Source organism: Labrus mixtus, chromosome 14 (genome assembly GCF_963584025.1).
Source record: "Labrus mixtus chromosome 14, fLabMix1.1, whole genome shotgun sequence".
NCBI classification, from domain to species: domain Eukaryota; kingdom Metazoa; phylum Chordata; class Actinopteri; order Labriformes; family Labridae; genus Labrus; species Labrus mixtus.
The window spans coordinates 10,787,452-10,800,893 of record NC_083625.1 but is presented as its reverse complement, the minus strand read 5'-3'; the positions used below and the strand labels follow the sequence as shown (position 1 = coordinate 10,800,893).

The 13,442-nt window shown below is 40.3% G+C and overlaps 2 protein-coding genes across 2 annotated transcripts in view; one reads left to right on the top strand and one right to left on the bottom strand.

The window, feature by feature from the left end:
- Positions 1-13,442, bottom strand: part of rfc3 (replication factor C (activator 1) 3) — a 238,275-nt gene that overhangs the window by 14,210 nt on the left and 210,623 nt on the right. The window lies entirely within an intron of this gene.
- Positions 1-13,442, top strand: part of LOC132987971 (stAR-related lipid transfer protein 13-like) — a 50,641-nt gene that overhangs the window by 5,603 nt on the left and 31,596 nt on the right. The window contains exons 2-4 of the mRNA XM_061055008.1: positions 84-218; positions 4,096-4,275; positions 7,873-7,903. Of these exons, the coding sequence (XP_060910991.1) occupies positions 84-218; positions 4,096-4,275; positions 7,873-7,903 (346 nt within the window). The remainder of the gene's footprint in view (positions 1-83; positions 219-4,095; positions 4,276-7,872; positions 7,904-13,442) is intronic.

The following is a 13,442-nucleotide window of genomic DNA, read 5'->3' as shown; positions in this document are numbered from 1 at the left end:
GGACAGCCAATGTAAAAAACAGGCAGGAATAAGGCTAACCTAAAAGTTTAATTCTAATTCAGCCGTGTGTTTCTCTTTTTCAGGCTGCTGTGTGCGACTCCATGTCTCTGCTGATGACAAAGTTGGATCATCTAAATGAAGGGATCCAGGATGTCCAGAGTGTTCCTTCCTTCCACACAGACGAAGACATTTCTGACGGGGAGCAGAAGAGCACTAATGTAAGTGAAGTATGTAATTCAAGTCAGGATGACGTATCTCAGAGAAGGCTGAAACCAAAAAGTGGAAACAAACAAACAACTCAACAACATCAAAAGCTGAAGGTACATTAACCAGGATGATCAAAAAGGTACACGTCGTACACTGATAGTGAAATAATAAAGAATTGGAGTTATACAAATGAAGATGAAGTGATTGAATGAAGTAGACATGCTGAAACAGCTCTGTTTACTTTCTGCAGAGCATTATGTTCTCTTTATGTTTTTATAAAAGACAACAATCAATGGATCGGTTTGAATGGAGTCAGGAGTTACCTTCTGTTTAAAACACAGGAGCTGAGCTGAATATCTTTACAAATTCCAACTTAACGACACAAAAATCACTTATAGTATGAAGCAATACCTTAAAGTTTATTCTAATTCTAATCTCCCCTGGGAGAAAGACTGTTTGAAAGTCTTCTTTAACGTCACAATTGTTAAAACAAAAAAAAAAAAAGTCCTGTTATGCATCCTTTCTCAAAATAAAGTTAAAGGAAAGTGTAATATCATCAGAGATCACTACTTTAAAAAAGTTTATGATGTGCCACTCTGACTGCACAGGAGTTTTCACAAAAAGGAGATCAGACCTCTGTCAATCACACAAAGGTTTGCATCAATCTTTAATAATAATTGGAGGGGTGCTGTTGGCCGAGTGGTTGGGGGGTGCGCGCCCTGTGTGCGAAGGCTTTTGTCGTCGGGGCGGGAGGCCCGGTTTCGGGGCCGACCTGTGGCTCCTTTCCCGAGTTTCATTCCCCGCTCTCTCTGTCCCTGGTTTCCAGCTTTGTCCACTGTCCCTCCGGTGAAGGCAACCCCCCCCCCCTAATATTTGAAAATAGACTTTGTTTTGATTTGACTGCAGCATATTGTAACCAAGTACTAAAGGACTGCTTCTTTTGGTAATGTGTTTCTATAATTCTAACAATGTTCACCTTACCATTCGAGGCAACACACACACACACACACACACACACACACACACACACACACACACACACACACACACACACACACACCAGCAGAATTATCCATTGAGTCATCAGTCTACCACTCACATATTGCACAGAAAGCGTACTCAGGGGAATGGGTTGCCTGGCTTTATAATGGGGTAGATTAATTAAAAATAATAGTTTGGACTGTCTCCAAGCCTGTTGTTTTTCCACCATTAAAGCCTTTTATAAATCAGATGGCTTCTGACTCGTATGGCATATATCTGGAAACTGCATGAATCCTCCTAAAACCACAGACAGTAAGAGCCGAGCTCACACCAGCTTTCTGTTATGTTAAAGGATTATTTGACATAATGTGAGAGAGAAATGACGTTTGTAAATAGCTCCTGTGCTGCTCTCCTCTCACAGGGCGTTCAATCTGCCTCATTATGCTTACCGAGTGTAAATCTGGTAACCTCAAATAGCTCTTAAACCAGCAGCACAGCACTTCAGGAATTCTTATAAAAAGGCTGTGTTTAAGCTGATCTTACTCAAACCGTTAGCAATACCTGTAAAACAGCTGCTTCACAAAGAGCTCGATGTATCTTCTCCTGTCAAGTTGTTTTCATGTAACAGTTGAAAAACATTTTATTTGGATTGAGGGTAAATGTTTGTGGAGTGAACCATCAAGGAAAAGCATGACAATCCAGGAAACATGATGATCAATAAAAAAAAAAAAAAACATGTTCAGTTCAGCTGTTTCTGTGTAATGCAGGCGGAACAGATGAGGCATTTATCCCAAAAAATGTCAACTATTTATGGGATAATAAAGATTAAAGGATCTCAATCCAGCACAGTAAAGCGTGACTGTTTTTTTCTTTTATTGGTAGTAAAAGGCTTACAGGGTTGGATTCAAGGTAGACAGAAAGGTAGTAAAAATGTAGATTTAAAGTAAATGGGAAAACAGTGTTTAGATATCGGAATCTTTTTAAATACCCCAAAGTCGTTCCTCGAAGTAGCCATGTGTCTTTGTTTTTTGTCCTTTTCTAACAATGACCTTTTTTGTCATGAAGTCATGGGGTTACTGAAATAACCCTCTTCACTTCAGCAGTATTTTATCTTTACATTTATTCCTCCTTCACTGTCCTCAAATCACACATATCCACCACCCTTAGTCCTGTTATCCTCTGATTACCTGTTTGTTGAACTGTAATTAGCTAATATTAGCATGCTAACATGCTAAGCTATGATGGTGACCACAGTAAACTTTTCACCTTTACACACTCCCAGCTAGTAAGCATTTTTACACACACTGACATGAGCATTCAGCGCAAAGCAGCTCGTACAGAGATGCTAGCTGTGGGGAAGTATTTCTTAGCCGGCCTAATATTTCTATTTTTACTATCAAAGGGTAAAAATGTAATGGTTTGTTTTGATGATGAATATGACGATATGCTCCTTGAAAACAAAAGCTTCAATGCAATTAGCATTTAGGTATAGGATAGCGTTTATTAAAGCTAGCAAAAATGCTAGTAATCAGTGTGTTTCAACTGTTTATTTTATTATGTTTGGGTTTTGAATTGCACTACTATGGGAGAAGTACTTGGTAACTGCTGGTTGTCAAGTTTATGTGTCTGAATTGCCCTCCGATCTGTACAAACATCGAAAAATATTAATGCAAAAACTTAGATAACAGGACATCGGACTGAGCTGGAAATGTACTTTGTTTTGGGGACATAGAGTCCTTGATGTTGTTATCTAACTGTGACCACATTGGTAGAAAATTATGTCATCACATGTCATCTTTATTATGGAAAAGATCTGCAGGGAAATTTTCTACACAGACACTCATTGTGTGTTGTGATGAAGGGAAAATGTGTCTCTGTGTTTGCCGGCATTTGAGGATGGGTATTCTTGGTTGAGAGGGGGAAAAAAAAACGCTGTTTACAGAAATCCATGCCATTCCTTCTTCACTTTCAGTAACACACACTCACATTGGCACATACTGTACTGTTGTTGAGTCATGAGGTCAAGCTAGGATGGACTTTCCAGAATTGTCACTGCGGAGATACAGGTTTAAAAGGGGGGTGGGGGTCCAGAATGAGAGAAGGCCAGACACATCATGAGCAGAGTCTAAAATCTTCAAACACTCCCCACCAATAGCGGCTCCTCTTAACATCACAGAGATATGGAGACGTGCTGAAGAGGCAGGTGACATGAAGACAGGCAAGAGGGTAAGAGACTGGTAAGGAGACGCAGCTATGAAGAGAATAATGATGACGGTGCTGTAATGTCTGTTGAATTTTAGCACTGAAAACCTCTAGCTCTGAGACAAAAGATGTGCTTAATACGAGAATAAGAAAACAATTAATGCAAAGACTGGAGGAAGTTTAAACAGTATGTCAGTCACAGTAACAACATTAAGAAAGATTTAAGAGATTTTGTTTTTATCATGAGCAAAAATAATTTCTTTGGCTATTGGAAATGAGCTACACTGTGATGAACAGCAATAAGGTTCTAACATTCACATCTTCTTATACACATGGTGCTGCATTGTTGTCGGTTACATGTCAAGTTTCCATTTTTCTCTGGACTGTGTTTGTTTTTATGGTTAAAAAAAAGAACAATCAGTCTTACCGTTTCAGACAGAGTTTAGACCGTGTACTTTATGTGCTTTGACATGGGAGTACATTTTAAGTATTCTGTACTCTGATCTGTGTTTTAATTACCACGGGGCAGCTTAATCTGTTTAGGAATATCATCTGATATGGTTGAAGGCGAAAAGCTTTTGGTGAAACCTTGGGTGAGATTGTTTTTGTCCACGCTTCTCTCTGAGGTTGCCTAAATAATGTGTTGCACCAAACAAACATATTTTTCTGCACCCTACCTGACTGTCTCTTCCCTATCCTCCTCAGGGTGTTTCGACTGCAACAAGGACGGTGAGCCGAGCTCCGAATCAGGCTCAGGGGACCTTTAGAGCTTCAGACAAACCTGAACCGCTGACCAGACGCCCCTCTCGACCTTTGACTCGGAGTAGACCTCTCACACGCTCATCCCTCTCGTCCCCTGCACATCTTTATGCTCGACGAGCCAGGGTGAGCCAAACTCTCCTTGTGTGTTATTAGTCTGATATATTCTGAGCTAGAAGTCTGAGGGTTATGGCAAATGCGTCTTTAATGGACTTTGTGGTGAATCTTAAGTTCAGAAGTGAATAACTGAAGTTTGTAATGTGGGTATGTTTGTCTATTATATGTTGGAAATATTCAACAATAGGTAGCATACACAAATACTCAGAAACCTGTTGAATAAACAGCTCTAAATACTACATGAATTCAGCCCTGAATCAGTTATTTAGTCACAAAGTGGACTGGGCTTCAGTCCACTACAGCTTCTCCAATGAGAAACCAACTTTGGTCCAGTGTTTTTCAAATGAGTTCATCATTATAACATCAAGTTACAACTTAGAAGAAGATATCACTTGGATGACTTGGATTGAACCTCAGTTGGATCAGTTTCACGCACTCTTTCAAACCTGCAGACATCCCTGCATAAAGAGGCTAATTCTATATCTAACAATTTGCAGCTGACTCCGCAGGAGCTTCAGAGAAAAGCCAGAAGGATCGAAGTAGATCATTCCAACATCTAAGGAAAGTTTGATGGTCCTCTAAATCAGTTTGTTACATCTTTTCAGGGGAATCTTCAGATTCTGACTTTTTTCTGAGTATTATTTTTTGGACAGGGTACGTTGAAAAATGTGTTCAAGCACTACAGTAACATAACCTAACCTCGCTCTCTTTGCAAACAAGTTGATCTCTTTGCATTATGTCTTATCTTTAACTAGAAATTCTCAGAGCATCTTTTTTTCAGGAAAGTAAAAATAATCCAGACATTCTCTTCAGGGTTTCATTTTCTCCCTCCCCTTCCCATATTGCCCCTCCCTCCCTCCCTCGCTCTCTTTTTTGGGCCTCGGTCCAGTCTGCATGTCCCCTGCTGTTGTGTAAATAAGGTGAAAGTAAAAGGATGAGACAGCGCTGCTCTGTCCTGCAGAATGCAAGGTCATCTTTTTTACTCTGTGTCAGCACTGCAGCGACAACAAAACAAGCACTTTGCCACAGGTACATGTCAGACGGATATAGCGCAGAGAAGAGCAAGTACTGTACATGGGGAAGATGTAGATATAAATATCAATGCTCATTTTGTCGTTAAATCACCTTTAAATGTTATTGTTCAATATATAAATAACCGTGAACACAATCGATAGACAGCTAGATAAAACCAAGTAAAAAAAACGTACTTCTCAGTCACAACAAAAAGATGTTGGATGAGTTTTGACCCTCAAATTAAATAGTAAATGGTAAACAGTGGTAAACCCTTTGTTCTCAAAGAAGTTAAGTGTCTTTTAGATTGGGGGGGGGGGGGGGGGGGGTAAATGTTATGTGCCATCAGCTTAAGACTCATTGTGCTTCCACACAAGACGCCATGTCTCTGCAGAATACTGTGATAAACAGTGTGCACTTTATCCTGGAGTGTGTGTGTGTGTGTGTGTGTGTGTGTGTGTGTGTGTGTGTGTGTGTGTGTGTGTGCGTATGTGTTTGTGTGTGTGTGAGTGAGTGTGTGTGTGGGGGGGGGGGAGACAGAGAGAGCAGTAGGGGCCGTGGGATCAGACTGATGCTGAGGAGTGGGTTTATTTTCCCCTAGCCGTGTCTGATAAAGTGCAGCTGTCCAAATTGACACGGACACACACACACACACACACACACACACACACACACACACACGCGCGCGCGCACGCGGGTCAAGATACATGTTGTACTACTCAGCTCCAACTTTAGAACATTGTTTGTATATTTGCAGGAGGATTTCAGTATTTACACTTTTAGATACATTTTTATTGTTTCATATCTATCGGGTAGTTATCGACATACAAGAAACATTTGCATGTTAAGATTCTGTTTTTCTACTCTTAACTTTATGTTGTTGTTTTTTTTAGATTTTTTTCACACACGCTGTTTGTTGAACCTCTGATTGGGTTTTCAGTTTTGAGAATCATTCATTACTGCAGCAGTAGTAACCTTCAAATTGTTACTTAGTTGTTCAAATTGTTACCTCTCATGGTTGATAGCTATCCATTGGAAGCGACTGTTCATAGTGAGTAGCCCCCTTGAGATAACGTGTTTGATTACTCACACTCAAAGCCTGCAATTTGACATTTTTGCCCCTGCTATTCTATTTATCCTATTTAGAGTCAGTAGTGCTTATTATATGACAACAGGCTGGACACGCATTGCCACGCCTTTTTTCTCTTTGACAGGTTGCCATGGTTGCATCTTGTCAATCACAGCTAACCGCATCCTTAAACAAACCCTGCTTTATCTATTTTTTAACTCAAAGTTAGACGAAAATGGGCAAAATGAACATCATGCTGTACATGAGATTCAAATATATAATATAATTGTCCAATGTTTTTATTATGTTATATTATTGTTGAGTTTTTTGTGTGTTTTTTTTGTCACCAGTCATTCCAATAAAGCATCTTGAACTTGAACTTATACTGTCTAAGTAACTGACTTGTGAAGGAAGTAAATCACTCCTTCATTAGAAATCTCATGTGAAGCAGACCATAAGCTATTTAAATCACGAGTTGATAGGTAAATTACAGTAAATGATAACAGGACAGTGGGAAACCCCTGGGGTTTTTTCTCAGAATGCTCTGGACAGTAAATGCCTAATACTGAAGACCATTGGTCAGGATGAGGGATTTTCCTATCACAGTTACCACATTTATGATTCATTGTCATGTCAAGATAACATCTCAGATGGACTAGCAGTTAGTTCACGCCCCATGTCACGGTTCAAGTCTGACCCGCGGCTCCTTTCTCGCAAGTCCTTCCCTACTCTCTCTCTCTCTCTCTCCCTGATGTCCTACTCTATCCAGATCCATCTCTAAATAAAGGCTAAAAGTCGCAAAATTCATCTTAAAAAAAAATGGACAGATTGGCAAGGAGATTAAACTGTGAACCTCTTCAGATCGTAAGATATCAGTTCCTATAAATTCTAGGACATCTTAAGGGGTGTATGTTTGTGTTGTGTGGTGTACTCCCCATGATCAGAGTGTAAGCTCTAATTTCCTGTGGGAATATTTTAGCTTTTGAATCTGGTCAAGTGACTTTTTTTTTTTGTACCTCCTTTGTTCTAAAACCCGCTCACAAACTCTGAAGACAACACAGAAACACAGAAACACACAGACACAGACACACACAAACACATAATGCAACAACATCCTCTCTTATTTCCTCTCCTTCAATTGCATCATTTATTATGATTACGGCTGCTTTTTGAAAGGACTTCAGTCCCCTGCTTCAAGCCTTAAACACATAATACTAATTGATTTTTTTTTTTTTTTGTATTTTATGTCTGTTTAGTTCTAATAACTCTCTGGTCTATATTTAAGAAATGTTAGTTTTTAAAGGGTTTGTATATGATCCTACAGCCTTTTCCCATCTGCTTCTGTATGAGGACAGAGCATGAGGGGAACTAAATCATTGCCCCTTTGGCTGATTTTTGAGTTTACATTCCCCAAAGCTTCAGAGTGCTCATGTGAATCCATTAAGTGTTTGTATATTTTCTTACTTTTGTGTTGGTATTCATTGTGTGTTTCCCCCCCCCCCCCCCCCCTCTCTTTTCCACATCAGGCTGCTGCGAGAATGACCAGTGGATCAGCAGGTAAGATAAGAACGAGTGTAAGTTTATGTGTGTGTGTGCTCTTGTGTGTGTTCATTCAGTATCAGCATTCAGTCTGCTTATTTGTATTCCCACTTTACCCACTTCGGGATAAATGTGGACTTCTGGGAATGTCTCCCACAGGATTCCCAGCCAATATGTCAAACCTCAACCACCCAGAAGTAACCATATACTGTTTCTACTATAACACACACGTACAGCCTGTCCACAAACACAACACAAGCACATTCAGGTGCACAAACATACATAAAAACACAAACATTGTGTGATCTGAAGTTTTGGTTTGAGGGATTTTTTTCACTCCCATTCAGTGGAAGAAAATGTAGAGGGATGTGCAATTGTATATCTACGATGTTAGAAATAATATTTATATATTTTTCCCCCTTTGGTGTTGAATGTATCACTCTTTCACCTCTTGGAATCAAGTTCCCGGTGTTACAAGAGTCCTAACAGATGATTAATGAGTTCAACTCTGACCCCTGTCCATATCTCTTATCCTCAAAGTGTGTCCCTTTTGATTGACATGCACAGGCGTCAGGGCGACTGTAGTTAAGTGAAACCCGAAGAGATGGCTCACATTTGGAATTGTTTATTTTTGTGTGTTTTTTTTTTTTTGTCCGTATGTGTTTGCAACAAGCTCATGCATCTCAGTGCTTGTGTGTGCGTATGTCTTAACAGTCGGGGTGTCTCCAGCATCAGCAGGGGTCACATTGCTGTCATGATAGTCGTTGGAAGAGAGGTGCATTGTGGGTACTGAGGCTGCAGGGGAGGTCAGAGGTGATGACGTCACTGGCATATGACAAAAAGTGAGAGTGTGTTTCTGTTGGCGTGTCAGAGAGACAGAAACTGTTCGTACAAACATGGCAGCGTTGAGGGAAGAGTGTAGATTAGTTTCATTGTTTGGGGGGTTTTTGTGCTGCAAGTTTGTTTTTTCACATGAGGATGTTTATTTTCTGCTCTGATATGAGGAAACACTTTGGCTCTGTGACAGCAATCCTTTCTAATCAATCAGAGTTTGTCGGCCTGTGTGGGCTCCGTCTCAGCTGCACAGGGACAGGATATGATACGCGCATATCTCTGCCCACATAGCTGACATTCACTCCGAGCTCTGCCAGATAAACAGGGAATTCCTCTTAGGACGTTTCAACAAGAACTACGTTTGTTCTCTGCCGGGGGTCCCCTTATCCGGGCCTTTGTAATCATCCCCTGCATGTATCTTTGATGTTTTATGTTGCAATGCTTGTCTCCATACGATGATGTATGTGCTTTAAAGTGAATCTGCCCTCAAGTCCCCTGATAGAAAAGTTTCAATCCCTTCAAAAAGATTACATTTGACATCGCATTATTGTCTCAGGATTTCTTTTTCTAAAGGATTTATATGCAATGCAATTCAACTTTATTAATCCCTCTTGGGGCAATTGGTTTGGAGCCGCTTGTACATAAAGAAAACATAAAGGAAACACAGCAATATACAGACAAATTCAAATGAACAAACAAGCTTCAAATATGAAACAGGACTTAAAAAGAGATGCCGATGTTAAACAGACTGATGACTATACAAGCCGACTAAAAAAGCATCAGTCAAATAAAAGGATACAAATATTCTGTGGTGGATGAAAAGTCAGTCAAAACCTGAAACCTGAAGAGCGTTGATCTAATTGCAGAGGGGATGAATGATTTAGAATAAGGGTTAGTTTTACAAACAGGTAAACATTGACGTCCTGATGATAACAGAGACATTTCACTTAAAAGCACATGTCCAGAAGAAGCTCACATACTTTAAGCCTTCCTGAGGATCTGCTGGTAACAAAAGGACTTCACATGTCTTTGTTGCTGATAATCTTACAACAGATTTTAACAATACTGTCCAGACTTTTAATATGTCTCTCTGAGAGGCTGTGAAATCAGCAGATGAAAAAAAAAAAAAAGGAGTCTCTCAATAAAAGCCGAATTAAAACGACAGAGGATTACAGAACTGGCTTAGAAAAACTTTTAGTTCCCGCAAAAGATGCATTCTCAGTTATCCCCCCCCGGGTCAACACGGAGGAGTCTTTCGTATACAGTGGACGCACTATTTGATCTCAAGTTGGATCTGATTTTAATGGCCTCGTGTTCTCCTGGCTCATCACCATGGTGCTGTAACCTCTTCATTTTGGCTTCCTTCCCCTCCTCCGCTTGCCGTCCATCTTTACTTAGATTACTTTTTTTTGTTATCTGTCCCCAACTCTGTCCCTACTAAACATTTAATTTACAGTACATATTGTATGTATTTGTTTTTTTTAATTAAACTTTTTTTTTTTAAATCAGGGAATGAATGTTGTTTTATTCCTGCAGTTTATTCCAGGTTGAATGAGAAACACTACTTCTCTGGTTTAAAGAACTTCATAGCGGAGCGCTGCTTTTTTTTTAGAGTGGTTGATGATAAGCTACAAATGGCCCTGGCAGACATGCTCTCTACTTTCACTGCCACCAAGGATTATAAAAAAAACATATAATCCTTCAGAGTTTTGACATTATTGGAAAGCGCTCAGGGAAGGCTGTTGGTAATCTCGACCTATGGCTCTTGGCTCCTTTTAGAGTGTCCTTTGCATGTCTGTTAGTGTTTTTTTTAAGTCTGACTGGAGGGATGCAGCTGATCTGCGGCTGCTGCAGACTTCTGACATTTTACCAGAGGGGGTTTCATGCTGCTGTTGAACCGAAACGCTTTTGTCTCAGTATTTGTTATTAACTTGTGTGAAAACATTTAAAGTGTCAGAGGGTTCAGTCTCTCCGTGTGCCAGTATATGTTAGAGCTCCACTACTGTCGCTATGTGTTATGCATAATGTACAGTACCTCACACAGAAAAGCTGTTGGCTCAGCAATTAACGTGCAATAAACCTTAATAACTTAATGACGGTGTCTACTGTAAGTGTGGTGTTACTGCGCGTGTGCGTGTGTGTGTTAGGAGCTGTGATGTGCAGACCTACCACAACGCATGCAGTAAAGGTTTGTGATGCAAGGAGGTCCCTTATTAACGCAGTGCTTAGTAAGTAAGCCTGTGTGAGTGTTAATGTGTGTGTGTGTGTGTGTGTGTGTGTGTGTGTGTTGTATATTGCAGCGGTGTGCAGGAGTGATTTAACAAGCCTGAAAATGGATATGGATCCAGTCCAGGTTTCTCCTTGAGTTTCTTCCTGTACCTCTCCCTCTTCATTTTTCCTCTGTCTTTCTGCCCTCTGCTGTCTTTTCTTGACGTTCAAACTGAAAATCAAACCAATCAGCTCTGTTTTCGACCTTTTCTGTTTGCTCTGCTTATGTTTACAGGATCGTTTTTTTTTTTTTAATCTTCTGTGTTGTTTTTTTGTGTCTTTTCTCTCTTCATGTGTAATCATCAAACATGCAACACACCTTGCAAATATAATAATAGAGAAATAAACACACATCTACCCTACAGATCTATTATTATTCTATCCAGCCTTAATATTGCCTTGATTATCTCCCGTATTTATTTTAAATTCACAACAAAGCCCCCGAGATTGTCAGTTGTTAACATCCATCACAGTCTATAGCTCCATTTCTTGGCTTGTAATAAACTAGAATTCTAATTCAGTTTACCTTAAATAGCCTCTTTCATTTTTTTCTGTGGGGGTAATGGAGGTTGTAAACACAAAGCAGAGATATTATCACTTTATAAACTGAATTTATGGTAAATGTTTTGAGAATGGAGCTCCAAAAAAATCCATTTAAGGCAATAGAATGTGAAATGCCCAGTGTTTTTTTTTCTTTACTTGGATACTTGGATGGTGTAAATTTGCAGACTCAAGAACCAGGAGCAGTGGTGTTTTTTTTGTTTTGTTTACCTCTACCATATCCTGACTTAGTTATCTGAGATTTGCTGGTACCAATTGCCTCAAAGTTTGTCTCCAGGGCTGTCTGCAGGAAGCTCTTTAACCACAAAGTTACACAGCTTACATGTTTCACCCAGGATCTCGCTCTTTGTCCCATAAGTCCACGTTGACTTTCTTTTTGCCCATGATCTCTTCCAGAACATAAACAAGTACCCTAATCAAAAAGTCAACATGAAAACTGATTATATACTTGGTTATTTGCAATCCCTGCAAGTATTTCTCTGCAAATATACGAACTGCTTCTTTAAGTGTTGGTCCTTTATCCTGAGCATTATGATGGGGCAATAATGTACACAGGAGATTTTAAAATGTGTGTATGTGTTTGTGTATGCATTCATATGTGTGTTTGTGTATGCATTCATATGTGTATTTGCATGTGTGTTTGGTGGCACATACGGGTGTATATATTTGTATATCTTCCATACACACTTGTGTGTTTGTGTGTGGTCCTGATACCCTATACACGCATGGAAAAAATGCTTGTGGAAGGAAGTCGGTCCTTGAGGATTTTCCTGCTAGAATGCTTATTTTAACAGCTCCAAACCTCACAATATGTGTATCGCTTCTAAGTGCCCTTCAAATGGGACACTCAGCGACATAGCCTCCTATCAGCATGTGATCTGCACTCCCCTGACCTGTGGAGTTTCCTCCGTGTCCATTAACTATTGTTTCCCCCTCCCCGGTCCTGCCCCAGGTCCTGCTCGCTCCATACCAAAGTCTGCACCCCGTAGCCCCCTGCACTCAACTTACAAACCCCCAAGTCTGTCTCAAAATACAGCTTCTACCCCTCCCCGCTCAGTTCCATCCTCTCAGGCGGAAATCTCGTTCCCATATATCAGCGCTGCTATTTCCCATCTGTATCACCTCTCCACGGTCCTCTGGCAGAGACCTTTGCTTTGTGCCCCCCCCCCCTCCCCACCTGAGTGATAGCCATCTCCCTTGCTGTAGGTGATTCACGTTGCACAATAAGAGGTAGACGATGTCGACAGGCTTTATCTTCACAGGCTGGACAAGGGAAGTTGTTGTGGTGTAGGAAGATAGCCACTTTCCCCTTGGCCCGATTTTCTGAAGGAACTGACCAGAGCAGCAAGCCTCGATGGCTGACACAGAAATATTGACAGAGACTAGATGAAGCTGTTGATTCAAAAACATGTTGGCCCTTTTTTATGATGGCTCTTGATAAGCTGTGGGTCCTGAAATAGTAAAATCAGTATTAATTCTTAATTTCTATGCGCTATATTTCAGTGAAGCCTGCTGATCAAGCCCAGGAGAGAAAGTCTGACCCACTTCCACTCAGTTGCCCACTTCCCTCCACTGAAAAATCAAGTGTCTTTAAGCGTTTGACAAATACAACGAAGATTAAATGTATCATGATTTACTTGTTGCATTAAGTGGATAGTCTAGTTGGAAGTCTTTTCTTTTTATATCCGGTCGAACCATTGTCTTTTTTTCCCCTGCTCATTTCCTCCCTTGCGTTGCTTTTGCTAACAGCAGACATGACAGTGTCTCTAACTTATCAGAGCCAATGGCCAAGTTAACACCTCTGAATACCAAACTGCAGCATTTGAAGACAAAAAAAGAGCAGAAACGCGACTGGTTCTTTGTATTAATCACATACAGCAGGTGCTCTTTGGAT